The following is a 16,806-nucleotide window of genomic DNA, read 5'->3' as shown; positions in this document are numbered from 1 at the left end:
TGCGGTTACCGCCGCCGGCGGGAGTCGGAATGACCCCCATAGGCTTCAATGGAAACAGGGGTGCCCCGGTTCCAGTCTGCCAGCAGGTAAGTACCTGCATCCTCGGAGGGCAGACCAGGGGGGTCTTGTAGGGCACCGTGGGGGACACAAGCCGGCACAGAAAGTACACCCTCAGCGGCACAGGGGCGGCCGGGTGCAGAGTGCAAACAGGCGTCGGGTTTCAGATAGGAATCAATGGGGAGATCCGGGGGTCTCTTCAACGATGCAGGCAGGCACAGGGGGGCTCCTCTGGGTAGCCACCACCTGGGCTAGGCAGAGGGTTGTTCCTGCACTGGAGTTCGGTTCCTTCAGGTCCTGGGGGCTGCGGTTGCAGTGCTGGTTCCAGGCATCGGGTTCCTTGTTACAGGCAGTCGCGGTCAGGGGGAGCATCTGGATTTCCTCTGCAGGCGTCGCAGTGGGTGCTCAGGGGGTCAACTCTGGCTACTCATGGGCTCGCAGTCACCGGGGAGTCCTCCATGTAGTGTTAGTTTTCCGCAGGTCGAGCTGGGGGCGTCGGGTGCAGAGTGGAAAGTCTCACGCTTCCGGCGGGAAAAGTGGGGTCTTTAAAGTTGCTTCTTTGTTGCAGAAAGTTGCAGTTTCTTCAACAGGGCCGCTGTTCTCGGGAGCTGCTTGGTCCTTTAGATGCAGAGTAGTCCTCTGAGGCTTCAGAGGTGGCTGGACCCTGTTGGATGCATCGCTGTTGCAGTTTTCTTCGAAGTAGGGAGACAGGCTGGTGGGGCTGGGGCCAAATCAGTTGTCGTCTCCGTCTTCACTGCAGGGCTTCAGGTCAGCAGTCCTTCTTATTCTTTAGGTTGCGGGAATCTATCTTCCTTGGTTCTGTGGGGCCCTAAATACTGGATTTAGGGGTGTGTTTAGGTCTGGGAGGCCAGTAGCCAATGGCTACTGTCATTGAGGGTGGCTACTGTGAGAAAGTAGCCTCTTTCTAGCCTTGTTACCCCCACTTTTGGCCTGTTTGTGAGTGTATGTCAGGGTGTTTTCACTGTCTCACTGGGATCCTGCTAGCCAGGGCCCAGTGCTCATAGTGAAAACCCTATGTTTTCAGTGTGTTTGTTATGTGTCACTGGGACCCTGATAGTCAGGACCCCAGTGCTCATAAGTTTGTGGCCTATATGTATGTGTTCCCTGTGTGGTGCCTAACTGTCTCACTGAGGCTCTGCTAACCAGAACCTCAGTGGTTATGCTCTCTCAATTATTTCAAATTGTCACTAACAGGCTAGTGACCAATTTTACCAATTTACATTGGCTTACTGGAACACCCTTATAATTCCCTAGTATATGGTACTGAGGTACCCAGGGTATTGGGGTTCCAGGAGATCCCTATGGGCTGCAGCATTTCTTTTGCCACCCATAGGGAGCTCTGACAATTCTTACACAGGCCTGCCACTGCAGCCTGAGTGAAATAACGTCCACGTTATTTCACAGCCATTTTACACTGCACTTAAGTAACTTATAAGTCACCTATATGTCTAACCTTTACCTGGTAAAGGTTAGGTGCAAAGTTACTTAGTGTGAGGGCACCCTGGCACTATTCAAGGTGCCCCCACATTGTTCAGAGCCAATTCCCTGAACTTTGTGAGTGCGGGGACACCATTACACGCGTGCACTACATATAGGTCACTACCTATATGTAGCTTCACAATGGTAACTCCGAATATGGCCATGTAACATGTCTAAGATCATGGAATTGCCCCCTCTATGCCATCCTGGCATTGTTGGCACAATTCGATGATCCCAGTGGTCTGTAGCACAGACCCTGGTACTGCCAAACTGCCCTTCCTGGGGTTTCACTGCAGCTGCTGCTGCTGCCAACCCCTCAGACAGGCATCTGCCCTCCTGGGGTCAAGCCAGGCTTGTCCCAGGATGGCAGAACAAAGAACTTCCTCTGAGAGAGGGTGTGACACCCTCTCCCTTTGGAAAATGGTGTGAAGGCAGGGGAGGAGTAGCCTCCCCCAGCCTCTGGAAATGCTTTGTTGGGCACAGAGGTGCCCAATTCTGCATAAGCCAGTCTACACCGGTTCAGGGGACCCCTTAGCCCTGCTCTGGCGCGAAACTGGACAAAGGAAAGGGGAGTGACCACTCCCCTGACCTGCACCTCCCCTGGGAGGTGTCCAGAGCTCCTCCAGTGTGCTCCAGACCTCTGCCATCTTGGAAACAGAGGTGCTGCTGGCACACTGGACTGCTCTGAGTGGCCAGTGCCACCAGGTGACGTCAGAGACTCCTTGTGATAGGCTCCTTTAGGTGTTGCTAGCCTATCCTCTCTCCTAGGTAGCCAAACCCTCTTTTCTGGCTATTTAGGGTCTCTGTCTCTGGGGAAACTTTAGATAACGAATGCAAGAGCTCAGCCGAGTTCCTCTGCATCTCTCTCTTCACCTTCTGATAAGGAATCGAATGCTGACCGCGCTGGAAGCCTGCAAACCTGCAACAAAGTAGCTAAGACGACTACTGCAACTCTGTAACGCTGATCCTGCCGCCTTCTCGACTGTTTTCCTGTCTGTGCATGCTGTGGGGGTAGTCTGCCTCCTCTCTGCACCAGAAGCTCCGAAGAAATCTCCTGTGGGTCGACGGAATCGTCCCCCTGCAACCGCAGGCACCAAAAAGCTGCATTACCGGTCCCTTGGGTCTCCTCTCAGCACGACGAGCGAGGTCCCTCGAATCCAGCAACTCTGTCCAAGTGACCCCCACAGTCCAGTGACTCTTCAGTCCAAGTTTGGTGGAGGTAAGTCCTTGCCTCACCTCGCTAGACTGCATTGCTGGGAACCGCGACTTTTGCAGCTACTCCGGCCTCCGTGCACTTCCGGCGGAAATCCTTTGTGCACAGTCCAGCCTGGGTCCACGGCACTCTAACCTGCATTGCACGACCTCCTAAGTTGTTCTCCGGCGACGTGGGACTTCTTTGTGCGACTTCGGGTGAGCACCGTTTCACGCATCCTCGTAGTGCCTGTTTCTGGCACTTCTCCGGGTGCTACCTGCTGCTGAGAGGGCTCCTTGTCTTGCTCGACGTCCCCTCTCTCTCCTGGTCCAATTTGCGACCTCCTGGTCCCTCCAGGGCCACAGCAGCGTCCAAAAACGCTAACCGCATGATTTGCAGCTAGCAAGGCTTGTTGGCGTTCTTTCGGCGGGAAAACACTTCTGCACGACTCTCCACGGCGAGAGGGATCCGTCCACCAAAGGGGAAGTCTCTAGCCCTTTTCGTTCCTGCAGAAACCGCAGCTTCTTCTGTCCAGTCGAAGCTTCTTTGCACCCGCAGCTGGCATTTCCTGGGCATATGCCCATCTCCGACTTGCTTGTGTAGTGCTTTCCTCTTAGCTAGTTTCTAAGCACTAACATAACACACCAGAAATGCACTTCTGAGGTCAAAGAAGACTTTTATTGTTGTTAATTCTTCCCCAACCCCAATTTTTATGTATGACGAATTAGTAGCTTTCAAGTCCGCGTTAATCAAACAAAATATATCAGTTTGCAATATACACAGCAGGTTATATTTATAAGATATTGAATGCAAAGCAAAACAAATACTTCACCGTGTGGGAACTATTTACAGCTTCATCTTTCTAAGGTCTGCAAGCTGATGACCCCTGTCAGCCGTGAGAAAGAGATTCATCTACCCACACGGGATTGCTGGCAGCTGGCGCCAAGCTCCAGCACGAGGTCCGGCAGATTCAAATCTGACCCTCTGCAGCCTGTTACATTCGTTACAAAGGTGTGCCCCCTCCTCTCAGACCTGGGAAACTGAGCAAGCCTTTTGGAGACTGGCCAGGTCTCCAAGACTACTCCTGTTCCCAAGCTCAAGCGAAGAGAAAAACACCCATGTACTCTCTCTTATCATGTCTAGTCTACTGTGAGAAAAACATCTTGGTTCTCTTGTGCAAAAACACAGCTTGGAAAAATACAGCTTGGATTCTCAACTGCAATGTCTAACTCCACGTTAAAGGCAATAGGCAGCTAACCTAGATATCAAATGCAATGTCATGTTAAAGGCAATAGGCAGCTAACCTAAATATCAAATGCAATGTCTAGTGTCATGTCAAAGCCAATAGGCATCTAAGCTGAATACAAAATGCAATGTCTTATATCATGTCAAAGCCCATAGGCAGCTGAGCTGAATACAAAATGTAATGTATAATATCATGTCAAAGCCAATAGGCAGCCAAGCTGAATACAAAATGTAATATATATGATATCATGTCAAAGCCAATAGGCAGCGGAGCTGGATACAAAATGTAATATATGATATCATGTCAAAGCCAATAGGCAGAATATCTAATAGCATGTCAAAGTCAATAGGCGGCTAGACTGGATACAGCATGTCAAAGCCAATAGGCAGAATACAGAATGTAATGACTAATGCAATGTCAAAGCCCATAGGCGGCTAAACTGAATACAGAAAGTAATGGCTAATGCAATGTCAAAGCCCATAGGCGGCTAAACTGAACAAAACATACAATGTGCTACTGGTGAACATTGAGCAACTAATATGCGCAGTAGTGAAACACAAAGTCATTGGTCAAAACAAAATTTAACAAATGGCAGTACAGCTTGTGACTTTTGGACTTGGTCCCCTTGTTCCACAGGTACCCTAGATTGGAAATCCACAGTTGTTGCATTGTTGGTTTGTGTCTTTCCTGCATTATTCCTCTAACACGACTTCTTTGTCCTTAGGGGAACTTTAGTGCACTTTGCACTCACTTTTCAGGGTCTTGGGGAGGGTTATTTTTCTAACTCTCACTATTTTCTAATAGTCCCAGCGACCCTCTACAAGGTCACATAGGTTTGGGGTCCATTCGTGGTTCGCATTCCACTTTTGGAGTATATGGTTTGTGTTGCCCCTATCCCTATGTTTCCCCATTGCATCCTATTGTAACTATACATTGTTTGCACTGTTTTCTAAGACTATACTGCATATTTTTGCTATTGTGTATATATATCTTGTGTATATTTCCTATCCTCTCACTGAGGGTACACTCTGAAATACTTTGGCATATTGTCATAAAAATAAAGTACCTTTATTTTTAGTATAACTGTGTATTGTGTTTTCTTATGATATTGTGCATATGACACTAAGTGGTACTGTAGTAGCTTCACACGTCTCCTAGTTCAGCCTAAGCTGCTCTGCTAAGCTACCATTATCTATCAGCCTAAGCTGCTAGACACCCTATACACTAATAAGGGATAACTGGGCCTGGTGCAAGGTGCAAGTACCCCTTTGTACTCACTACAAGCCAGTCCGGCCTCCTACATTGGTTGTGCAGCGGTGGGATAAGTGCTTTGAGACTACTTACCACTCTTGTCATTGTACTTTTCATAAGAGAAAAATATACAAAACAAGGTCAGTGTATATACACATAGCCAAAAAGTTTTGCATTTCCTCTTTTCACTCTTTTCTAAGTGCTGAAAAGTACTTCTAAACTTTCAAAAAGTTCTTAAAAGTTTAAAAAGTTTTTTTTCTGTCTTTCTAAAAAGTTCTGAAAACTTTTTTCTCTTTGTCTATCACTTTAACTCTCTCTAAAAATGTCTGGCACAGGCCAAAATGTTGATCTGTCCAAACTTGCATATGATCACCTTAGCTGGAAAGGAGCAAGGAGTCTCTGCATAGAGAGAGGTTTGAGTGTAGGGAAGAATCCTTCCTTGGAACTGTTACTTAACATGCTTAGAGAACATGATAAGGCTATAAGTGCCCCATCTGTTGAAAAAGTACCTAATAGTTCCCAATCTGATTCAGGGACTCCCCCAGGAAAAGATTCAGGAAAGAAACTTCCTAGCCTGCCCATTACTAGACAGTCTAGCATAGTTGGTAATGATGATGAGCCACACCATACAAATAGTGTTGTCTCACATCATAGCAAAAGCATTTATTCTCACCATACTGGTAGTAATGTTTCTGTTAGCCAAGCTGTTAGGGTGGCTTCTGTAAGGGACAGGTCTCCTTCTGTTCATTCCCATCATACCTCTGTATCTAGGAATGTCCCTCCCACCAACCCTGATGACAGAATGTTAGAAAGGGAACTCAATACGTTGAGGGTGGAACAAACCAGACTGAAGCTTAAAAAGCAACAGCTGGATTTGGATAGACAGTCTTTAGAATTAGAGAAGGAAAGACAGAAGTTGGGTTTAGAAACCCATGGTGGCAGCAGCAGTATTCCCCATAGTCATCCTGCAAAAGAGCATGATTCCAGGAATCTGCACAAGATAGTTCCCCCTTATAAGGAGGGGGATGACATTAACAAGTGGTTTGCTGCACTTGAGAGGGCCTGTGTTGTACAGGATGTCCCTCAAAGGCAGTGGGCTGCTATCCTATGGCTATCATTTAGTGGAAAAGGTAGGGATAGGCTCCTTACTGTGAAAGAAAGTGATGCCAATAATTTCCAAGTTCTTAAGAATGCACTCCTGGATGGTTATGGCTTAACCACTGAACAATACAGGATAAAGTTCAGAGAGACCAAAAAGGAGTCTTCACAAGACTGGGTTGATTTCATTGACCATTCAGTGAAGGCCTTGGAGGGGTGGTTACATGGCAGTAAAGTTACTGATTATGAAAGCCTGTATAACACAACCCTGAGAGAGCATATACTTAATAATTGTGTGTCTGATTTGTTGCACCAGTACCTGGTAGACTCTGATCTGACCTCTCCCCAAGAATTGGGAAAGAAGGCAGACAAATGGGTCAGAACAAGGGTGAACAGAAAAGTTCATACAGGGGGTGACAAAGATGGCAATAAGAAGAAAGATGGTGAAAAATCTCAAGATAAGCATGGGGATAAGGGTAAAACCAAAGATCCCACTTCAAATCTTAAACACTCTTCAGAGGGTGGGGATAAAACAAATTCTTCCTCTTCTTCCCAACCTGCACACATTAAAAAGCCTTGGTGCTTTGTGTGTAAAAACAGAGGCCATAGGCCAGGGGATAAGTCCTGTCCAGGTAAACCCCCTGAGCCTACCACCACTAATACATCAAGCTCTAGTGCCCCTAGCAGTAGTGGTACTAGTGGTGGGACTGCTGGCAACAGTCAAGATAAGGGTGTAGTTGGGTTCACTTATGGGTCCATCATAGAAACTGGGGTAGTCAGTCCCAAGACAGTTTCTGTCTTACCTAGTGGCATTGGCCTTGCCACACTGGCTGCTTGTCCCCTTACAATGGATAAGTACAGGCAGACAGTTTCAATAAATGGTGTTGAGGCCTTGGCCTACAGGGACACAGGTGCCAGTTTCACTTTGGTGACTGAAAACCTAGTGCACCCTGATCAACACATCATTGGACAACAGTATAAGATTATTGATGTCCATAACTCCACTAAGTTTCTTCCCTTAGCTATAATTCAGTTTAGTTGGGGTGGAGTTACTGGTCCTAAGCAGGTGGTGGTATCACCTAGCTTACCTGTAGACTGTCTCTTAGGTAATGACCTAGAGGCCTCAGGTTGGGCTGATGTAGAGTTTTATGCCCATGCAGCCATGCTGGGCATCCCTGAGGAATTGTTCCCTCTCATTTCTACTGAAATGAAAAAGCAAAGGAGAGAAGGCCTGAAAACTCAGGATCCCTCTCCATCAACAGGTAAAAAGGGTATCACAGTATCCCCTAACCACCCTACCATTCAGGATACCATTCCTGTGGTGGGAGAAACCTCTCCTGGGGTGGCACCTGTTCCAAGGGAATCATCAGCTGGCAAAGCTGGACTCCCTGAGGTAGAAGTACCTCTCTGTGGGATAACTAACATTGGTGACAAAAAGAGCACCATTTTAGTTAACATGGAGCATCCCTCCAACCCTCCCAGAGAAACTTTAGTGCGGAAACCCTGCACTGCCTCACAACACTTAGGACAGCATCCCTGCCCTAGTGTGGAGCTCATAGGACAGCATCCCTGCCCTGCTCCAACTCAAGAGAAACAGCATCCCTGTTCTCTCTTCCAGCCATATGGACAAAGTTTTTGCCCAGCTATGGCTTTTCTGAGACAGCATCCCTGTCTGGCATTTCCATCACTAAAAATAGGTTCAGTGGACAATTCCCACTGCTCTAAACTAAAACTTACTGATAGAAACTCTGAAAATACATCTTCACATTGTTGCTTAGCTAAAAAACTTCAAACAGGGTGGTTTACATCCCCACAGGGAAGTAACCATATAGTGGATGATAAAGGGAGTAACCAGTCTATTGCAGAGCTACTCTCTACTTATCACCACTTAGACAATAAAGTCTCAACTGGCCAAGGTTAGCCTTATTGTCCTTCGTTTGGGGGGGGTTGTGTGAGAAAGTAGCCTCTTTCTAGCCTTGTTACCCCCACTTTTGGCCTGTTTGTGAGTGTATGTCAGGGTGTTTTCACTGTCTCACTGGGATCCTGCTAGCCAGGGCCCAGTGCTCATAGTGAAAACCCTATGTTTTCAGTGTGTTTGTTATGTGTCACTGGGACCCTGCTAGTCAGGACCCCAGTGCTCATAAGTTTGTGGCCTATATGTATGTGTTCCCTGTGTGGTGCCTAACTGTCTCACTGAGGCTCTGCTAACCAGAACCTCAGTGGTTATGCTCTCTCATTTATTTCAAATTGTCACTAACAGGCTAGTGACCAATTTTACCAATTTACATTGGCTTACTGGAACACCCTTATAATTCCCTAGTATATGGTACTGAGGTACCCAGGGTATTGGGGTTCCAGGAGATCCCTATGGGCTGCAGCATTTCTTTTGCCACCCATAGGGAGCTCTGACAATTCTTACACAGGCCTGCCACTGCAGCCTGAGTGAAATAACGTCCACGTTATTTCACAGCCATTTTACACTGCACTTAAGTAACTTATAAGTCACCTATATGTCTAACCTTTACCTGGTAAAGGTTAGGTGCAAAGTTACTTAGTGTGAGGGCACCCTGGCACTAGCCAAGGTGCCCCCACATTGTTCAGAGCCAATTCCCTGAACTTTGTGAGTGCGGGGACACCATTACACGCGTGCACTACATATAGGTCACTACCTATATGTAGCTTCACAATGGTAACTCCGAATATGGCCATGTAACATGTCTAAGATCATGGAATTGCCCCCTCTATGCCATCCTGGCATTGTTGGCACAATTCGATGATCCCAGTGGTCTGTAGCACAGACCCTGGTACTGCCAAACTGCCCTTCCTGGGGTTTCACTGCAGCTGCTGCCAACCCCTCAGACAGGCATCTGCCCTCCTGGGGTCAAGCCAGGCTTGTCCCAGGATGGCAGAACAAAGAACTTCCTCTGAGAGAGGGTGTGACACCCTCTCCCTTTGGAAAATGGTGTGAAGGCAGGGGAGGAGTAGCCTCCCCCAGCCTCTGGAAATGCTTTGTTGGGCACAGAGGTGCCCAATTCTGCATAAGCCAGTCTACACCGGTTCAGGGGACCCCTTAGCCCTGCTCTGGCGCGAAACTGGACAAAGGAAAGGGGAGTGACCACTCCCCTGACCTGCACCTCCCCTGGGAGGTGTCCAGAGCTCCTCCAGTGTGCTCCAGACCTCTGCCATCTTGGAAACAGAGGTGCTGCTGGCACACTGGACTGCTCTGAGTGGCCAGTGCCACCAGGTGACGTCAGAGACTCCTTGTGATAGGCTCCTTCAGGTGTTGCTAGCCTATCCTCTCTCCTAGGTAGCCAAACCCTCTTTTCTGGCTATTTAGGGTCTCTGTCTCTGGGGAAACTTTAGATAACGAACGCAAGAGCTCAGCCGAGTTCCTCTGCATCTCTCTCTTCACCTTCTGATAAGGAATCGACTGCTGACCGCGCTGGAAGCCTGCAAACCTGCAAAAAGTAGCTAAGACGACTACTGCAACTCTGTAACGCTGATCCTGCCGCCTTCTCGACTGTTTTCCTGTCTGTGCATGCTCTGGGGGTAGTCTGCCTCCTCTCTGCACCAGAAGCTCCGAAGAAATCTCCCGTGGGTCGACGGAATCATCCCCCTGCAACCGCAGGCACCAAAAAGCTGCATTACCGGTCCCTTGGGTCTCCTCTCAGCACGACGAGCGAGGTCCCTCGAATCCAGCAACTCTGTCCAAGTGACCCCCACAGTCCAGTGACTCTTCAGTCCAAGTTTGGTGGAGGTAAGTCCTTGCCTCACCTCGCTAGACTGCATTGCTGGGAACCGCGACTTTTGCAGCTACTCCAGCCTCCGTGCACTTCCGGGGGAAATCCTTTGTGCACAGTCCAGCCTGGGTCCACGGCACTCTAACCTGCATTGCACGACCTCCTAAGTTGTTCTCCGGCGACGTGGGACTTCTTTGTGCGACTTCGGGTGAGCACCGTTTCACGCATCCTCGTAGTGCCTGTTTCTGGCACTTCTCCGGGTGCTACCTGCTGCTGAGAGGGCTCCTTGTCTTGCTCGACGTCCCCTCTCTCTCCTGGTCCAATTTGCGACCTCCTGGTCCCTCCAGGGCCACAGCAGCGTCCAAAAACGCTAACCGCACGATTTGCAGCTAGCAAGGCTTGTTGGCATTCTTTCGGCGGGAAAACACTTCTGCACGACTCTCCACGGTGAGAGGGATCCGTCCACCAAAGGGGAAGTCTCTAGCCCTTTTCGTTCCTGCAGAAACCGCAGCTTCTTCTGTCCAGTCGAAGCTTCTTTGCACCCGCAGCTGGCATTTCCTGGGCATATGCCCATCTCCGACTTGCTTGTGACTTTAGGACTTGGTCCCCTTGTTCCACAGGTACCCTAGATTGGAAATCCACAGTTGTTGCATTGTTGGTTTGTGTCTTTCCTGCATTATTCCTCTAACACGACTTCTTTGTCCTTAGGGGAACTTTAGTGCACTTTGCACTCACTTTTCAGGGTCTTGGGGAGGGTTATTTTTCTAACTCTCACTATTTTCTAATAGTCCCAGCGACCCTCTACAAGGTCACATAGGTTTGGGGTCCATTCGTGGTTCGCATTCCACTTTTGGAGTATATGGTTTGTGTTGCCCCTATCCCTATGTTTCCCCATTGCATCCTATTGTAACTATACATTGTTTGCACTGTTTTCTAAGACTATACTGCATATTTTTGCTATTGTGTATATATATCTTGTGTATATTTCCTATCCTCTCACTGAGGGTACACTCTGAGATACTTTGGCATATTGTCATAAAAATAAAGTACCTTTATTTTTAGTATAACTGTGTATTGTGTTTTCTTATGATATTGTGCATATGACACTAAGTGGTACTGTAGTAGCTTCACACGTCTCCAAGTTCAGCCTAAGCTGCTCTGCTAAGCTACCATTATCTATCAGCCTAAGCTGCTAGACACCCTATACACTAATAAGGGATAACTGGGCCTGGTGCAAGGTGCAAGTACCCCTTGGTACTCACTACAAGCCAGTCCAGCCTCCTACAGCTACACCCTCTTTGTGCCTCCTCCCTGTGGGGAGGGGGGTACATCCCTAATCCTATTGGGGGAATCCTACTTCTACAAGATGGAGGATTTCTAAAAGTAAGAGTCACCTCAGTTCAGGACACCTTAGGGGCTGTCCTGACTGGGGGATGACTCCTCCTTGTTTTCCTCATTATCTCCTCCAGACTTGCCGCCTAAAGTGGGGGCAGTGGCCGGAGGGGCGGGCATCTCCACTAGCTGGGATGCCCTGTGGCGCTGTAACAAAGGGGGTGAGCCTTTGAGGCTCACCGCCGGGTGTTACAGTTCCTGCAGGGGGAGGTGAGAAGCATCTCCACCCAGTACAGGCTTTGTTCCTGGCCACAGAGTGACAAAGGCACTCTCCCCATGTGGCTAGCAACATGTCAGGTGTGTGGCAGGCTGGCAAAAACACTGGAAGTCGGGTATGTTTTCAGGGGGCATCTCTAAGATGCCCTCTGGGTGTATTTCACAATAAAGTGCAAACTGGCATCAGTGTGCATTTATTGTGCTGAGAAGTCTGATACCAAACTTCCCAGTTTTCAGTGTAGCCATTATGGTGCTGTGGAGTTCGTGTTTGATGGACTCCCAGACCATATACTCTTATGGCTACCCTGCACTTACAATGTCTAAGGTTTTGCTTAGACACTGTAGGGGCATAGTGCTCTTGCACATATGCCCTCACCTGTGGTATAGTGCACCCTTCCTTAAGGCTGTAAGGCCTGCTAGGGGGGTGACTTAACTAGGCCACAGGCAGTGTGAGGTTGGCATGGCACTCTGAGGGGAGTGCCATGTCGACTTAGTCATTTTCTCCCCACCAGCACACACAAGCTGTGAGGCAGTGTGTATGTGCTGAGTGAGGGGTCCCCAGGGTGGCATAAGACATGCTGCAGCCCTTAGAGACCTTCCCTGGCATCAGGGCCCATGGTACCAGGGGTACCTGTTACAAGGGACTTACCTGAGTGCCAGGGTTGTGCCAATTGTGGAGACAAGGGTACAGTTTAGGGAAAGAACACTGGTGCTGGGGCCTGGTTAGCAGGGTCCCAGCACACTTTCAAATCATAACTTAGCATCAGCAAAGGCAAAAAGTCAGGGGGTAACCATGCCAAGGAGGCATTTCCTTACAATGTGCTTACCCTAACTCGCACCACACACTTAACTTAGCTCACACCATGCACTTACCCTAGTTTGCACCATGCACTTACCCTACTTCCCACCATGCAGTTAACCCTAACTCGCACTACGCAGTTACCCTTGTTTGCACTATGCACTTACCCTAGCTCACACCATGCACTTACCTTATTTGACATCATGCACTTACCACATTACGCATCACATGCTTACCCTAGCTCAAACCATACTAACTTGACTCATGCCACAACCCTAGCTCATGCCACTCACATATCCTAGCCCATACCAAGTACATTCTTACCCTAGTTCATGCCACACATTACCTACCCTGGCCTGCAACATACTTGTACACCCCCTAGCTCATGACACATACTCTAATTTGCACCGCACACATATTCAGCCTAGCTCACACCACACTTGTAGTCACCCTGGTACATTTCAGACATATACTGACGCTAGTTTGCACCATGCATGTACTCATCCTAGTTCATACCACGCATGTACTGACTCTAGTTTGTGTCATGCATGTACTGTTCGTACCACTCATTCACTGATGCTAGTTTTCACCATGCATGTACTCACCCTGATTTGTACCACACATGCTCTGACGCTAGTTTGGGCCACAGGTACTCACCCTGGTTCATACCACACATGCACTGATGCTAGATTGCGCCACGCATGTACTCACCCTATGTTGGGAAGGGTTCCACGGGTCTTCCTCAGCTGGATGAAAGAGGAGATGGAGGCGTCTGTCAGGTGGTTACAGTTCAGAGTCAGAGTCTGCAAAGTATCATTGGCAGCCAGAGCAGAGCACAGGTCAGGGATGGAGTCATCGGTGAGGCCATTGGTGTCCAAACTAACGAAGAAAGACCAATGGGGTTATGTGTCAGATCAACACAGACAGAGACTGACCAGAGCAAACAAAAAGGTATGGAGGATTAATCAGGCCAAGCAAATAAAAAGAGAGATAATCGATCAGACTGACCAAGAAGATCTGGTCAACTGAAGATGAAAGGTCTGGTGCACAGAGGACGAAAGGTCTGGTGCACAGGGGGTGAAAGGTCTCATGCACGAAGGATGAAAGGTCTGGTGCACACCGAATGAAAGGTCTGGTGCTCAAAGGACGAAAGAAGGTCTGGTGCACAGAGGATAAAAAGTCTGGTGCAGAGTGGATGAAAGGTCTGGTGCACAGTGGGTGAAATGTCACATGCACAGAGGATGAATGGTCTGGTGCACAGGGGGTGAAAGGTCTGGACCACAGCGAATGAAAGGTCTGGTGCACAGAGGATGACCGGTCTGGTGGACAGAGCGTGAAAGGTCTGATGCACAGCGAATGAAAGGTCTGGTGCACAGCAGGTGAAAGGTCTGGTGCACAGAGAATGAAAGGTCTGGTGCACAGAGAATTAAAGGTCTGGTGCACAGTGGGTGAAATGTCTCATGCACAGAGGATGAATGGTCTGGCGCACAAAGGATGAAAGGTCTGGTGCACAGGGGGTGAAAGGTCTAGAGCACAGCGAATGAAAGGTCTGGTGCACAGAGTATGAAAGGTGTGGTGCACAGGCAGTGAAAGGTCTGGAGCACAGCGAATGAAAGGTCTGGGGCAAAGGGCATGAAAGGTCTGGTGCATAGCGAATGAAAGGTCTGTTGCACGGCAGGTGAAAGGTCTTGTGCACAGAGCATGAAAGGTCTGGTGCATAGCGAATGAAAGGTCTGGTGCACAGCAGGTGAAACGTCGGGTGCACAGAGAATGAAAGGTCTGGAGCACAGCGAATGAAGGGTCTTATGCACAGAGCATGAAAGGTCTGGAGCACAGCGGATGAAAGGTCTGGTGCACAGTGGGTGAAATGTCTCATGCACAGAGGATGAATGGTCTGGTGCACAGGGGGTGAAAGGTCTGGAACACAGCAAATGAAAGGTCTCGTGCACAGAGCATGAAAGGTCTGGTGCATAGAGCGTGAAAGGTCTGGTGCACAGTGAATTAAAGGTCTGGTGCACAGAGCGTGAAAGGTCTGGTGCATAGCACGTGAAAGGTCTGGTTCACAGAGAATGAAAGGTCTGGTACATAGAGAGTGAAAGGTCTCGTGCATAGCGAATAGAAGGTCTGGAGCACAGCAGGTGAAAGGCCTGGTACACAGCGGATGTAAGGTCTGGTGCAGAGTGGGTGAAATGTCTCATGCACAGAGGACGAAAGGTCTGGTGAACAGAGGATGAATGGTCTAATGCACAGGGGGTGAAAGGTCTGGAGCACAGCGAATGAAAGGTCTGGTGCACAGAGCATGAAAGGTCTGATGTACAGCGAATGAATGGTCTGGTGCACAGGGGTGAAAAGTCTAGTGCAAAGAGGATGAAAGGTCTGGTGCACAGAGGATGAAAGGTCTGGAGCACAGGCAGTGAAAGATCTGGAGCACAGGCAGTGAAAGATCTGGAGCACAGCGAATGAAAGGTCTGGTGCACAGCGAATGAAAGGTCTGGAGCACAGCGATGAAAGGTCTGGTGCACAGTGGGAGAAATGACTCATGCATAGAGGATGAATGGTCTGGTGCACAGGGGGTGAAGGGTCTGGAGCACAGAGAATGAAAGGTCTGGTGCACAGAGCATGAAAGGTCTGGTGCATAGAGCGTGAATGGTCTGGTGCACAGAGCTTGAAAGGTCTGGTGCATAGCGAATGAAAGGTCTGGTGCACAGCAGGTGAAAGGTCTGGTGCACAGAGAATTAAAGGTCTGGTGCACAGGGGTGAAAAGTCTAGTGCAAAGAGGATGAAAGGTCTGGTGCACAGAGAACGAAAGGTCTGGAGCAGTGGTTCCCAACCTTTTGACTTCTGTGGACCCCCGCTTTATCAGTACTGGCACCCGGGGACCCCCATGGATTTATTATTGGAATCCAGGGACCCCCCAATGAGTCATTACTGAAAGCTGGGGACCTAATCTGTTAATATTATTAAATTTTCTTAGCAGTCACGGACCCCCTGAGGAGGCTTTGCGGACCCCCAGGGGTCCTTGGACCACAGGTTGGGAACCACTGATCTGGAGCACAGTGAATGATAGGTCTGGTGCATAGCGAATGAAAGGTCTGGTGCACAGCGGATAAAAGGTCTGGTGCAGAATGGGTGAAAGGACTCATGCACAGAGGACGAAAGGTCTGGTGCACAGAGGATGAAAGGTCTGGTGCATGGAGAGTAAAAGGTCTGGTGCATAGCGAATGAAAGGTCTGCAGCACAGCAGGTGAAATGTCTGGTGCACAGCAGATGAAAGGTCTGGTGCAGAGTGGGTGAAATGTCTCATGCACAGAGGACGAAAGGTCTGGTGCACAGAGGATGAAAGGTCTGGTGCATAGCGAATGAAAGGTCTGGTGCACAGAGCATGAAAGGTCTGATGTACAGCGAATGAATGGTCTGGTGCACAGGGGTGAAAAGTCTAGTGCAAAGAGGATGAAAGGTCTGGTGCACAGAGGATGAAAGGTCTGGAGCACAGGCAGTGAAAGATCTGGAGCACAGCGAATGAAAGGTCTGGTGCACAGCGAATGAAAGGTCTGGTGCACAGCGAATGAAAGGTCTGGAGCACAGCGATGAAAGTTCTGGTGCACAGTCGGTGAAATGACTCATGCACAGAGGATGAATGGTCTGGTGCACAGGGGGTGAAGGGTCTGGAGCACAGAGAATGAAAGGTCTGGTGCACAGAGCATGAAAGGTCTGGTGCATAGAGCGTAAATGGTCTGGTGCACAGAGCTTGAAAGGTCTGGTGCATAGCAAATGAAAGGTCTGGTGCACATCAGGTGAAAGGTCTGGTGCACAGGGAATTAAAGGTCTGTTGCACGGCAGGTGAAAGGTCTTGTGCACAGAGCATGAAAGGTCTGGTGCATAGCGAATGAAAGGTCTGGTGCACAGCAGGTGAAACGTCTGGTGCACAGAGAATGAAAGGTCTGGAGCACAGCGAATGAAGGGTCTTATGCACAGAGCATGAAAGGTCTGGAGCACAGCGGATGAAAGGTCTGGTGCACAGTGGGTGAAATGTCTCATGCACAGAGGATGAATGGTCTGGTGCACAGGGGGTGAAAGGTCTGGAGCACAGCAAATGAAAGGTCTCGTGCACAGAGCATGAAAGGTCTGGTGCATAGAGCGTGAAAGGTCTGGTGCACAGTGAATTAAAGGTCTGGTGCACAGAGCGTGAAAGGTCTGGTGCATAGCACGTGAAAGGTCTGGTTCACAGAGAATGAAAGGTCTGGTACATAGAGAGTGAAAGGTCTCGTGCATAGCGAATAAAAGGTCTGGAGCACAGCAGGTGAAAGGCCTGGTA

The 16,806-nt window shown here is 49.0% G+C and overlaps 1 protein-coding gene across 6 annotated transcripts in view; it reads right to left on the bottom strand.

Annotated features, from left to right (window-relative positions):
* Positions 1–16,806, bottom strand: part of LOC138295285 (NACHT, LRR and PYD domains-containing protein 12-like) — a 157,018-nt gene that overhangs the window by 24,863 nt on the left and 115,349 nt on the right. For all 6 annotated transcript variants that reach the window (XM_069233489.1, XM_069233486.1, XM_069233488.1 and 3 more), the window contains one exon: positions 13,203–13,370. In XM_069233489.1, the coding sequence (XP_069089590.1) occupies positions 13,203–13,370 (168 nt within the window). The remainder of the gene's footprint in view (positions 1–13,202; positions 13,371–16,806) is intronic.

This window comes from Pleurodeles waltl, chromosome 5 (genome assembly GCF_031143425.1).
Source record: "Pleurodeles waltl isolate 20211129_DDA chromosome 5, aPleWal1.hap1.20221129, whole genome shotgun sequence".
Lineage (NCBI taxonomy): Eukaryota > Metazoa > Chordata > Amphibia > Caudata > Salamandridae > Pleurodeles > Pleurodeles waltl.
This window is presented reverse-complemented; position numbering and strand designations above follow the sequence as displayed.